We start from the raw sequence: 13,661 nt of genomic DNA on the forward strand, positions 1-13,661 counted from the left end.
GGCTAACGCTGGCCAGCAAATTCACCTAGAACATCCCACCTCAATCCAGTTAGCTTGTGGATGAGGAAAGCGAGGCACAGAAAGCTCTTTGCACAAGCCCACAGAACTGGTTACAGAGCCCAGAAATTCTCACCTCCCTGTTCTGTGCTCTGGCCATCTGCAAAATCCAATGTTAAACCTAAAGAAAATGTAGGGCCCAGTTCAACTCCCATTAAAAATCAGTGGTGGTTGGATTGGGCCTTTAAACCGGGGAGTCGTAAGCCTATCATAAAACAGACCTTGCAGTGAAAATGCTGCCACGCCCGTAACTAAAGTAGCACTGCTCAAATATTTAGACAAATCACAAACCATTCATCAAATGAATGCTGTGTCAACAAACATTGCTAGATTGCTGCTGAGGCTGGACTGGCACGAAAAGAAACCGAAATGGAATGGTCTCCATGGTAATGGGAGTCAGAATTTGTTGATGTACCCCGGTTTCTCTAGCACACTGGCCTCTGTTCGTTTCATATTTAATTTGTGACTGATCACTACGGCCACAGAGAACCCGTGGGGAGTTTCAACAATTTCTGCAGAATTATCCAGTCAAAACTCCATGGTAAAGCTCTGTGCAATCTCGAGAAAAAAATCTGAAAAGAGGTTTCCCCTCTCTCTGCCCCGGCTAGTTTTTACTCATCCTGAACGACACCGTGTCAGAACCAAAAAAAAAAAAAAACAAAAAAAACCACCCCAATGGGGAAGTATCATTGAATTAGAGAGAGCAAACTTCATCCTCTCAACTCCTCCATCCCCCCTGCAATCAGTTTCCCTCCTCTGATGGAACAGGAATGCCAGCAGGAGTTCTCTCTGCTACAGAATATCAGAGGCAAGCATACTTAGGCTCCTACACCTTGAGTTTAAATAGGAGAGATTCATGCTTTTAAAGCAGGAGAGTTCCTGGGTTCAAATCCTGCTGATCGCGCTGCGCCAGGTTACACTGGCCAGGAAAACAAACTATTAAGGTCTCGTTCCAATGGCCAGCAGGTGTCTGCAGGCTCAGGGTCCCCACTGTACCGCCCAGGCATGTCAATCTACTTCCGTCCATGGGAGGACAATAAATAGGAATCGGATGAATCACAGTATGATCTTCTCTCTCACCTGCACATACACATCTCGCAGCATGCGCTGCAAAAGCGCATGACCAAATCTTTCTCCGTTAGCAAGAACATTGCACACACACACTGGCTTGCTGTGCGGGATAAGGAGTGGAACTGGAGAAATATGCATCCGATGAAGTGAGCTGTAGCTCACGAAAGCTCATGCTCAAATAAATTGGTTAGTCTCTAAGGTGCCACAAGTCCTCCTTTTCTTTTTGGAGAAATATAGTCAAGTTTCAGGAGGGAGCTAGTTTAGTATGGCACCAGGGGCTCAGAAACACAAGTCAGGGCCAGCTGCTACCATACTAGGCTTATATAAACACTGGCCCCTCAGCACATTTAACAGAGATCTCTTCCCTGCAGCTCTGCCTGCCTGCCACTTGCTAATGAAGCAAGTTGGTCCTAGGTGTGTTTGGCTAGCTGCTTACTATTTAGGATGGGGTCTATTTGCTGGATTCATTTGAAGGCGAGCTTGTCCTCTAGTCTACAGCATGCCCTGGGTTTGCCTTCCTGTGCAGGCTTGGTTACCAAGGGCCATATTGTTTAATAAGAGCCTGCCGCAGTACAGCCTGTTTTATTAAAAAGTCCTACGACGTCTGTTTCTCCATTGTCGGCCCAACCCTGCCGTCTGATTCATACATCGCCGCCACTGAAGTTTCCAGGGTCTAAGCACTGCGGGATGGGGTCCTATCTTGGGTTGTTTTCAGAGGCACAAAGGGTCAGCAGCTGTTATCAAAGTAAAGAGACATGTGGCATCAAGATGGCAGCACTGTCCCAGAGGAGAGACTTCCTGCAGAAATGTTGACTTCGGCCGTGAAATATCCTGCCACACACAGGCTTGGCACCAATGACCCAGTGAAGCAGACTGAATAACTTATGAATGTAGGCAACTAACAGAGCTTGACATGACTTACAAGCTTCCCATCTGATGGCTAAGGACACAGAACTCTGCCAGGAAATTACACTATTGATTATGTTCAGAATTTCAGGATTTGTGGTCATAAATAGCACATCATTAAGGAAAGAAAGAGAAGGATGTTCCACTTTAATAAACAGCAAGATTAAATTAAGGAAATAGAGTTGTGTTTCTTGGAAACATACTGTGAATATTCAAGTTGTGTAACTTTCATGTCTTTTTTTGTTTGTTTTACATCGATCTTTAAATATTATTTTTGTGTTTTGGAAACACATGAATTAAAACAGAAGAACATACAGTGTCTGCCAGAGCTTTCTTTCCTAGGGGCCTATTTCCATGCCTTATGGAATGAGTGGAAGTGCTGTTGTTAATCCACTAATTAATGTCTAGACCAACTTTGAAATAATTTACGCAGACATAATTTCACAAAGGGAGGTCGTGATGGTGGAGGGAGGCATTATAACAGAGTCCTCTTTCCTTTGTCTCTCCAAGAGACTCCTAGATAATTCACCCAATCTATGCATCAGGTGACTTGCTACTGACTAGATAGGCAGGGGCCAGACAAGTGTTCCAAGACTTCACGCATGCATAGCCTATATGACTACCTACTGTCCTAAATAAGAAACCAAAAATCATGATTATGCCTCTTCTGGTTGCAAAAAAAAGCAACCACAGCTGTAATTCTATGCTTTTTGCAATTTTTGAAATAGACTCTAAAACCGCAAGAGATATGGATCTAAGTTTATAAGCCTCTTTTTTTGCATTGGGAACACAATCGCTTATTTTAAAAATCGGTGAAGCAGCAATGCTGTGAAACAAAAGTAAATGATCATCACAAGTATTCACCTAGCAAAGGCCAAAAACTGAAGTTGGATTATTACTTGATTTAATTTGGTGTCAACTTCAGTGCTCTCATATTCAAAATATGTATAAGTTAATACTCCTCTGTTACATACAGAGCTTTGATTTAGGAATAAGATTTAAGGTGGGGGATGAGATATCCGAGTTGTTTTATCTCTGTTTGGACAGGCAAGCTCTTTGGTTTCCAAAGATATTTCCCTTAAAAAAATGGCACTTTATTTTCTCTGCCAACCCATATATAACAGACTTTAAACAAGGCGACTTGAGGCCAAGCATTACTGAACATACAAGGCTGCTGGCCACATCATAGCTTAGTACAAAAATAGCTACTCATTCCAAAGAAATTAACTCCAGATTTTGTACATCAGTGTTTTGCAAGATGCAGCAAAATACAAGGGAGGATTTTTATGCTGATCCAAACTTTGGAAGGGTAAATCGGACCAAAATTCAGAGATGCTCCCTCCTCCCCCTTTTCTATAAGGCCCTTTGGCCCAGATCCACAAAGTGACTAAGGCATTGTGATGCTCAGAGTTATGACACCTAATTTTTAGGTGGTTAGAAAAATCACAGGAACAACAATGCGACCCACATAGCCAGACTCCCTATTCTATGAATGGGGAGAGATAGGTGCCTTAGAGTGTGATCTGCAAAAAGCCAGCATGCTAGGTAAGGACCCACCAATGGGAGATGCTGAGGAGAGGGGTGTATTCCAAACTCCACTGCCTTATGGGGATAGGCCCCTAAGTCTGGTCTGAGCCTATCAATGATAGCGATCCACAGCCAGGAACCCCTCTCCTGGACACTTAGCCGCCAGTGTCGTTCCTTGCAAGAATGAGTTAGGTGCCTCGCTGTATACAAAGCAGCGGTGGTAATGCCCACTGGTTAGAGCACTCACCTAGGATGCGGAAAACCAGGTTCAATTCCCCCCTCAGGCAGAGGAGGAGAAAGGATTTGAATAGGGGTCTCCCAGGAGAGTGCTATGAGATAGTCAAATGGGGGGAGGGACTCCCTCAGTCTCTCCTGTTCAAGCTGTTCCACTGTGGCTAAATAGTGAAAGAGTCACTGGGAGGGAGGGAGAGGCAGACAGGCAGAATATGCCCAGTAGAGATTTCCTGGCTTCAGAACAGAGGGTCTCCCCCAATGCATGGCCAGACTTATGGACAATTGCCGTTAGACTTTTTTCAGACACCAGAGGCCTCGGCATCTGCCTCCATGAGGAAGAACGGGCATTTGCTGTGTACGGGAGTTGTGAATGCAGTGGTTTTATACCACTGTGGCAGAGTGGCTGTTTGGCCTGTCTTCGGGCCTGCAACATCACACCTGAAAGGCTGATTCCCACAATTTGCGCAGCTATTCAGTAGCTGGCTAGGGCGGAGGAAAACAAAAAAGAATTGTGATTGGAGGAACGGGGGATGGCATGGGCCGCGGGGGACACTGGCCTGACTTCATTTTCAGGCACATATTTTGGGCTGAGGAGGTTTGGATGGCCTCTTTTTGCATCTGTGATTCATTAGGAATGCGACTATAATTTCTGGATTTTGTTTTGAATTTTTTAATCCCAATACACAAAGAGACAGGATGATTCTAAAGCCACGGGGTTTGGGCACCCAGCTGGAAAGCAGTAAGCTGGACCCACAGTCCAGTCTCCAGTGTTTATATACAGTGCCACAACTTGATGAGAGAGCCCCACATCAGACTATCCCATAGCTCAGTGGTTAGAGCATGCTCCCGAGAGCTGGGAGACCCCTGTTCAAATCTTTTCTTCCCCTCTGCCTGAGGGGGGAATTGAACCCAGGTCTCTCACAACCCAGGTAAGTGCTCTAACCACTAGGCTAAAAAAATATCAGATGAAGCACTATCACCGTCATTACCACCTCGATTTTGAATAGGACCCAATCCAGTAGGTTAACTCTGAGCAGGGAGCCCTACAGGACTGGGCCTCACGGGTGAGCTAGGTAGTCCTCTGCCTACTGCATCCTGCTTTGTGGATTGCGCTGGGACTTGGGCGGAAAATAGGCATCCATCCAGGCACCTGGAGAGAAGCAGCCACGTGCATGACCAGAGGCAGAAACCTCAGGGCCCAGGGAAGTTCCACCCTGAAAACTTGGGTGCAAGTAAGTCGAGGCGCCTACAGGAGTGCACGGCAGCTGAGTGCGAGTTTTGTGGCTCACAGCGGGGCCTAAAAGTGGGATTTAGGCCCAGATCTACAAAGGTACTTAGATGCCTTTCTCCCTGCTCACCTTGTGTGTGACTGGGCTACTTCCAGATTCTGCATTATGGGACTTGTGATTTCTCATGATTTTTACCAGGACTGACCATGAAAATAGTTACTATTGGGATTAGTGCTCCCCCTCCCCCGCGACTTTGAGCAGTCCCACTGAAGTCCATGGGAGATATTAACTTTAATTTTCCTGTCATTAATTCTTACCCTGTCTCAGTGCAATACAGCTTCTTTATTTACTACAGTGCAATACAGACCCAGTAGCACATCTTATATGCACACAGAGTAGTAAGGCATTATCTATTAGGCTTGTATTGTGAGCAGTAATGAATGAAGTCGCTGAAATGCAACTCACTGGGGTAGGAGCTACACACGGTAGTTTTTTCAAGATCAGGCCCGGATGCCTGTTAAAGGGTGAAATTCACCCTGATGCAGTGGGCTACCACAAGGTCTACACACCACTGAAGTTCCACTTACATCATCGGAATCGGGTTCAAATTGATCACCATGACGCACAGGCCTTAGGTCGACTCTCTGAACAAGGGGGAACCCTCATGGAAAAGTGATTAAAATCGGTTAGAACGGTAGACTGAGCCCAGTCTCACACAGCTCCAAAGAGCAGTATAAAAATGGGAATATCAAGGATATTCCCATGACACCGTCCCCTGCATGGATGCATGAGAAGACGTACAATTTCTGTGCCTGTGCTCTTCCATCAGAAAGAAAAGTACAATGATACGTTATGCCCATTGCCTTGAATCATCCCTTAGCAAAACATGTTGACCAGAAAGGTTTCAGAAATGCAGAAAATTTAATAATCTATTTCTTTTATGAAAGTATATGGGTCAAATATGGCCTAAATACATTTGAATTAAAATGCATTTAAAAGAATGTATGTATCAGACCAGGAATCAGCAACCTTTGACACACGGCCCATCAGGGAAATCCGCTGGCGGGCAGGGACGATTTGTTTACCTGCAGCATCTGCAGGTTCGGCTGCTCGCAGCTTGCCATTCCAGGCCATTGTGGACTGCAGGAAGTGGTGGCCTGCACATCCCTCGGCCCACGCCACTTCCCGCAGCCCCCATTGGCCTCGAACCGCGGCCAGTGGGAGCTACAATGGCCGAACCTGTGAAAGCAGCAGGTAAACAAACCAGCCCGGCCCACCAGCGGATTTCCCTGATGGGCCGCATGCCAAAGGTTGCTGATCCCTGTATTAGACAGTATTAGAGACAGCAAGTCTTCCAAGGCAATGACAACTATAACTAGGGTGACCAGATAGCAACTGTGAAAAAACGGGACAGGGGGTGGGGGGTAATATAAGAAAAAGTCCCAAAACCGGAACTGTCCCTTTAAAAACGGGACATCTGGTCACCCTAACTATAACCATTAATTGTTACCCAGAGTGTTACAAACGTGAATTTTTAAGACGCAAGTCCTTGAAAACCATCAAGCATACAGCTGCTCGGGAAATGTTTTTTGTTCTTACAAAAAATTCTGATAAAAGCTAAAAAGTCTTGGTTGAAATTTTTCTTCAAAATGGTTGGGTTCTCCTGAAAAAACTAAAATCCCATAAACTACCCCCACCCTAGGTTTTGGCACATGAACACTGAAAAATGTAGACCACAAACTGAAACATTTTGTTGAAATCATACATTACCCACAGACATTTCCATTTCTGGTGAAAAAATTGTGAAAGAAAGTTTCAAATGAAACATTTTGACCAGCTTTGTATTCTACTCTGAAGTCGTCCAAGCAAGGAGCCAATTTTAAAACATACTAATTACCAACTGCACATATTAAACTTCCAGTGAATAGGACAGGAAAACGTCTCAGAGTTTGCTCAAGTAATTTCATAAAGTACAATTAGCTTTTCGAAAAGCAAAATGCATTTCATAAAACACAATAAAGGCAAACAGGAGATTTTAATCACATTATATAAGGAACAATTTAGAGGCGTTTGCAGATGACACATTACTACATTAATTCCAAGTTAGAGAGACACTATCGTTTTGTCATCATACACCACCAGCACTGACAAGGAACAGAAAACATTACCTCTTATATCACAAGCCAGCACGATTAAGCTCTGCCTCCATCAAAGCTATATAGAATTAGCCTGGGGTGAATTTCAGTTGTAAATTGCACTCCATACAACTGAACTTCAGGGGGGGAAAAGACTTTTAATTGATATATACACTATGAGCCTTTTAACACCATTTTTGTCTACAAGGGGATGAAACATCAGGTATTACAGACCTTTCCGGGTTCACACTCTGTCCCATCAGCCCAAGGTGTGTGTTGAGTACGACATCCTTTGTGAGCTCCATCAACGTTAATGCACCAGAGTCTTCGGCACTGCATCTGCTTCATTTATTTAAATGATCATAGTATTAAGTAATGCCCGGCTCAAGGGTGACGCACACGGTTGACCACATGACATTTCACACTAGAACTGCCATCATTTACACAATGAATGTGTGCAATATAAAACAGGGCTGGGAGGGGAAGTACTGAATAGCTCAGGGTGCCTTTCAGCGCAAAGATAAATCAGCCCTGAACCTGGATGAGTGGAGCCCACCTGAAATCAAGTTACCAGCAGAGCTGATTGGAAAATTTCTGTCAACAGGTGATTTTAACAAAACATGGGCTGCGCATGTGCGTATTGGAACCAAAATCATGACCACGATCATGAAAAATCCCCCCCGTCTCCTGCTACCAGTTCCAGTCAAACCTAAGTTAGTGGTGATCATAAGCTGTTCCCCTCTGATAGCATTTCAGTCGGCTGTGCGAAATGGAACACAAAAATAGCCACTGGAATTGGTGCTAACTGGTACCCGGGTGGGGAGTCTCAGCAAACAGCAGTGAACAATTTGCCTTTTAAAGGTAGAACAGGAGCGAGGCATGCTGCAGGGCAGAGTGAGGACTATTGTGATATGCTTCTGTTCGGTGGACAGAGGGCTTTTCTCTCCGGGGCAGTCATATGTTAAATAGCCCCTCTGTGGCTGGTCCACAGAGGACAGCTGTACTATAGCTCCCAGGTAATCATCTGGGGCCTGGATTTTCCAAAGGGACTAATTATTTTGGGGTGTCTCCATGGCTAGGTGCCCAACTTGATATACCTTGGAAGTGATGAGCACCCACCCTCTGAAAATCAAGCCTCTTTCAAGTGTCTCAAGTGGGACCCCTCCAGACTGAGGCTTTCAAAATCGCTAGTCACTCCTGAAGATCCTGGGTGCAGTCCTTCAGCGAAAGTGGTAGAGATTTGTGCTTCACAGGCCTTGGAGTCAAACCCTGCCGATGGCCTAGGATAATGGTTGTTATGGCAACACCTTTTGCCACTGACAAAAATTAACAACCTGGATACCAAAATATATTGTAAGGGGACTAACCCAGCAAAGCTTTATTCCTCTTGCATGTTGCAAGCAAAACAAAGAAGTGGAAGAGCACTTACCATGTATGGGCAGACTTGAGAGCCTGGTCCAAAAATTAACTCGCATTGTTTATTAACATCATAAATTACTCCTGGGAGTTGTTGAGGCAAAGTGTAAGTCCTTGATACAGGCTCGTCTAGTAAACACTCCCCATAACCAGTGCTTCAATAAAACAGAACAACAACAGGGTTAAATAGGGATTTGTCGGGCCAGAGCCCATTTCTTTTTAATGTATGTATCAATGCAGTATCTGTGTGCCACACAAAAGTTAACAAATTAGTCCCCAAAGACTCCTACACAGTAGCAAAATTTGACTGTCATCCATTTTACACACGGGGCTGCTCAGGGGCATACCCTGCTTACACGGTATGCGCCAGGTCCCTGTTTATAAACAGACCTGTGAAAAGAACCCAGATTGCCTTCCTCCCAGCCTGGGCCTTAACCCACAAGATCATGCTTTCTCCCTTGTTATTGTGTTGTCATGTTTAACATACACTACTTCAGCTGCTGAGAAATACAGCACAATGCTTTGGGTACCAAGAGTGAGTGCAAACTGAGAGGCAATATTGAATAGTCCCGCTACACAAACAGTGTAAGAGCCCACTTGAGGGATATAAGCTCTCAGATCTGACTATACACAACATTGGGCCTTCACCTGCTCCCATCAAAAACAATGGGAGAAGAGGGCAGGCCTAGGACACGTTCATACAAAACTTTTCATTGTACTTCAGAAGAACTCTGCACTTTGGACTGATATCACGGGCACGGATCCTGGGCCACGGTAGGGCAACCTTGTGCCATTCCGACAGGTTGACGCTGCCTGAGTAAGCTATCAGAAAGCTCCTTTTGCATAGGGGGATCCTAAAGAGGTGTAGCAGCTGATATACTAACCCCGTCCCAGCTGCCCACATAGGGAGTATGGCCAGAGGAAAGGATGCATGGCCAAGCTCCCCTTTCCCCCTTCATCCTGGTCATTTTCTGATGCCAGAACGAGCAGTCAGTGTAAGCCAGAGCAACCTGACAGCCTCTCTAATTTATTCCAGGGTCCAGGTCAGCTCCAGGTCAGCTCCAAGGCCTGCAGAGGTGGATTTCATGGACTTTAGCAACTGCCTTCCTAGCTGTACCAAGTGCTCCTAAGACACAACTCAGTATCTGGGTCACAAAGCTTAGGAAACTTGCTGCTCAGGTGAGCGGAGATGATGAGTTCCTTAAAAGTGATTTCCATGGGGGCTAAGACTTAGCCTTCCCCATAGAGAAGCAATTCCTTGCCAGTTAATCATGAGACCGAACTGGCAGGGACTGAATCTCAGAAGTTGTATTTCTACACTATGTAAACGACACACACACACACACACACACACCCCACTTCAACTCCTTTCCAAATGATGCACCCTTCGTTTTCAGTGTAACAAATGAGGGAGGCGGTCTGTATACCACCACCACCCCATATATAATGTCTTACTCTAGAAACTCAGTAATGTATTTCCTACTACATTTTGACCACATCCAGGGGTTGGTGTAGAAGTTGAGCGTTGGCGCCATGACATGTTGTTGATTTTTCCCTCCATCTTCTTTGCACTTATTATTGTCATCATGTGGCATGTTAAATCTGCAAAAAGCAAAACAAGTCTAATGAAGCGCACATTAAAGACCCAGTATCTCGTACTACAGCAGAAATAGGGTGTATAATAGCCAGAGTACACAAAACCTTTCAACATCAGAACTCTAAGTGGCAACGTGTGAACTCGAGGTGTTCTGAAGCCAGACACTTTGGGTAAATTTCAGATGCAGTTTTCTGTGTTGCTACCTGTAGCCGTGATCCTGCAGGCATTCTGGACCTCACAGAGATTGGGCCCAATGTTATGCCAGTGACAAATTTTCCCCAGCCAATCTAAACAGTCAAAGACTTTGGCTGGGAATTTGAGAGTCGATAAGAATTTGCCACCTAACTCTCTTCGTAACTCTCTCCTTTGTAAATCCCAGCTTTCCACAAGCTGTGGTGAAGTTATGAAATATGGCATCGTTTTGGACTTACAGAGTTTGAAACTGAGGCACTGTCTGTACTGGGAATGGCTATTGGCACCCAGTTACCAGCAGGGCTGCACCAGTGAACACCCCTAGTGCAGAGAGATCCAGCTAACACAAATTGCAATCTGCATCAGTGCAGAATACCCCAGTTCCAAGCACAGTAAACAGCACTGATGCAAATTGTGTTTTACAGCATTGTTGTGTGTCTACTCTAGGGGTCTGCAAGCCACGGATGGCTGAAGTCCCTAGTATAGTTTAGCCCTGAGAATTCAATAGCCTAGTAGCGGAAAGTTTCTAATGAAACTGAACTGTGGTTTTAGACATCTAGGGCCAAGTTTGCCACTGATGTCGTTGCCTACGTGGAGTCACACCAGGGATAAACTTATATTTTATCTGGTAGGTTTACAGAATGCCATCAAGAATCAATATCAGCATAAACCCATGTGAGATTTGCAGCACACACCGATTGAACAATGCTGCAAAAATGTAACAGAGACAAAACATCTTAAGCTGCTTTGCTATTTGAAGTGGAAGAGGGGAAATGACTTGATGTGATCCAAATGTGAAGGCTGACGAGTTTCTATTTCCATTAAGATTTCGTCCAGTGAGCCAACTCTTCCCCCTGCCTCCCACACAGAGGCACTCCGTTTCAGGACCACCTCCTTTGGATGAAGCTCGTGAAGTAAGCTGCTGCAAGTTAGGGGTGGGGAAGGCCAAACCTTGGGGATTTCCATCAGGATATCAAATTAAAAAAAATACAACTGCCCTTAAATATACACTGCCCAAATGAAAAACGCTTTAAGCCTGTTTATTAGAACTCACTAATCCCACCTCTGAAGCCTCTATTCTAAAACAGTGTGTTATTTTAATTGGTGATGTAGCCATCGGATAGATGACACAACCAGCACTTGCAAGACAAAGCACTTCTTTTTCGTCCTTACCTTCAACGATTAATTGGGGGCTCAGCAGGATGTGGGGGCATTGGGAATCCTAGCTTCATAGCTGGCCATGCTCATCCACATGAGCACTGCCTTGGTGGAAGCTGTCTCAGTCGAATGCCAAACACACTAAGCTAAATTCATGCTCTGGCGTAACTACTCCATTAACTTCAGTAAAGTTACCCACCAGGGTAGGGTCGACAGGCTGAGCAACACGCAGTGGCAGGAGCCCTGAGGCTAGGTGGCAGAAGGGGAGAGGTTTGCCCATGTTTACTCTTAGCTCTTCCACCACACACCATCGCAGCCTCGTGACGAGTGTGAGTGCGTGCAAGGTGAGCGGAGCTCGCACTAGGACATAAAATGGGCCAGCTCCATAGGCCATCGAGACCTTGGATCTGCTTGGAGACGCCCTGCTGCTGACTCCCACCCTCGGCATTTAGAGGTGAGCTAGGCCTGAGAGGCGATATGTGTTCATTTGATTTGGGCAGGGGGATGAGAAGGGCAGCATTCTTTTCTCCCCTACTCAATCGCCGCCCACAGCTGGGGGCTTTCTCGGACACACCATCCCACCCATTCTGTGCTCCCCCTGGGCTGGGCCTTCCCTTTGCCACTCCATGCCGCTACCACTGGGTGCTATGGAGCATCTTCAGCCGCCTTCCAGATGCTGCCAGCTGTTTCACCTCCTTGTCCTTGCATCTCCTACCTACTCATTTCTTAGGCTCAGCTATGCATCAATTCCACTTAGCATACATCTTTGGCTATTTAAATGTAAACTTATCTACATAAAAACATACACATGGCCAAGTTCATGCGCGATCGTAAAAGCAGTACTTAGTCCGTTATCTTCGCTAATTGAGCAGCTTCTGTACGGATCACAAACAGTGCCCAGTTCAGCCAGACCTAGAAAGGCAAGTGCAGAACAAAACGGTGTATTATAAAAAAAGAAACATTGCTCAGAGTTAAGCACATATTAACATTGTGACCTCAAAGGAGTAAAACAAAAAAAAAAAAATAGATTAAGCTTACCTAATGTATCACATTTGTCGTGAGCTCTACAAATATCCTGTCTGAAAGCAGAACAGACTTGACGCTTTTAATTTTCATGTACACGCAAGTTACAGTACAAATGCAAAAATAAAAAAAAAAAATTCAAAAGCAATTCTTGGTTCTCCAGCTGACATTCTCAAGCTGGTTTTGTCACACAAGCTGTCAGTGAACTGAACAAAGAGGTCTGATTCAATTGCCTATTTAAGTCAAATAGAGTTTAACCAATTTCCTTCAATGGCATTAAGATCAGGTCCTGGATACTACAACAATTCTAAGTTGCATTTAACAGAGGGATAAGTATTTACCATACGGCTTTCCATTGCTACACTAGTTCCACAGTTGCAATCCAAACACTTATTGCCATTACTGCGCTTCCCCAAATCAATTATTTCTGACGATCACATGCATTATAAATTAATCACTTCCAACTGTGATACTCAAATGGCTACATTATTAATGAGAAAACTGAATATACCTGGTAACAAGTACAGCGGTATCATGTTTGGGTAGATTGTTTTCTTCAGGGTGGTTCTGGGAATGCTGCCATTGGCAAAAGTTTTTTAATGTTGTCTGGGCATTATAAGATATTGAAGGACCATCCTAGCCATAAAAAATATATATACAAAAATGTGTATTTTAGTTATTTATCTCAGTGCTCACTCCCTGTGGCAAATGCAAAGAGGAAAAAATACTTTCATTACCTGTTCATTATGTATCACGACTAATTTCACAATAACAATATTAATTAAATTTCCAATACTTGGGTCTTTATAGATAGAGGCTACCTGCATCAAAGAGAAATGTTCAGAGTTAATGCTGGCTTCAAACAAAGAATTAAAGCAACACAAATTTGTCTTCTGTTCTCTGACCGAGGGGAGCGTGGCAGCTCTTCACTCTCTCACTAGGTTTTGTTGTAGAATTTTATCTAATGATCTGATCATGATCATCATCTCAGTGCAAAGCCTTGAGAGATTTAGCAACACCTTGAGCATTGTTTTAAAATGAAAAGGAAAACCTTGTGTGCCAGAATCCCAAAACTTTCTTCTGGACCCAATCTTCAGTTCTGCACACATATATCAT

General features: G+C 44.6%; 1 protein-coding gene across 7 annotated transcripts in view; it reads right to left on the minus strand.

Moving 5' to 3' along the window:
* ADAMTS9 (ADAM metallopeptidase with thrombospondin type 1 motif 9) overlaps positions 1–13,661 on the minus strand; it is a 135,655-nt gene that overhangs the window by 95,493 nt on the left and 26,501 nt on the right. For 4 of the 7 annotated variants that reach the window (XM_073351004.1, XM_073350999.1, XM_073351006.1 and 1 more), the window contains 7 exons: positions 13,283–13,366; positions 13,057–13,181; positions 12,561–12,601; positions 12,329–12,434; positions 10,031–10,177; positions 8,589–8,730; positions 7,394–7,501 (listed from right to left, as the gene is read on the minus strand). In XM_073351004.1, coding sequence (XP_073207105.1) covers positions 7,394–7,501; positions 8,589–8,730; positions 10,031–10,177; positions 12,329–12,434; positions 12,561–12,601; positions 13,057–13,181; positions 13,283–13,366 — 753 coding nt within the window. The remainder of the gene's footprint in view (positions 1–7,393; positions 7,502–8,588; positions 8,731–10,030; positions 10,178–12,328; positions 12,435–12,560; positions 12,602–13,056; positions 13,182–13,282; positions 13,367–13,661) is intronic. The other 3 variants (XM_073351002.1, XM_073351001.1, XM_073351003.1) reach the window with 3 other exon arrangements.

This window comes from Lepidochelys kempii, chromosome 7, assembly GCF_965140265.1.
Source record: "Lepidochelys kempii isolate rLepKem1 chromosome 7, rLepKem1.hap2, whole genome shotgun sequence".
NCBI classification, from domain to species: domain Eukaryota; kingdom Metazoa; phylum Chordata; order Testudines; family Cheloniidae; genus Lepidochelys; species Lepidochelys kempii.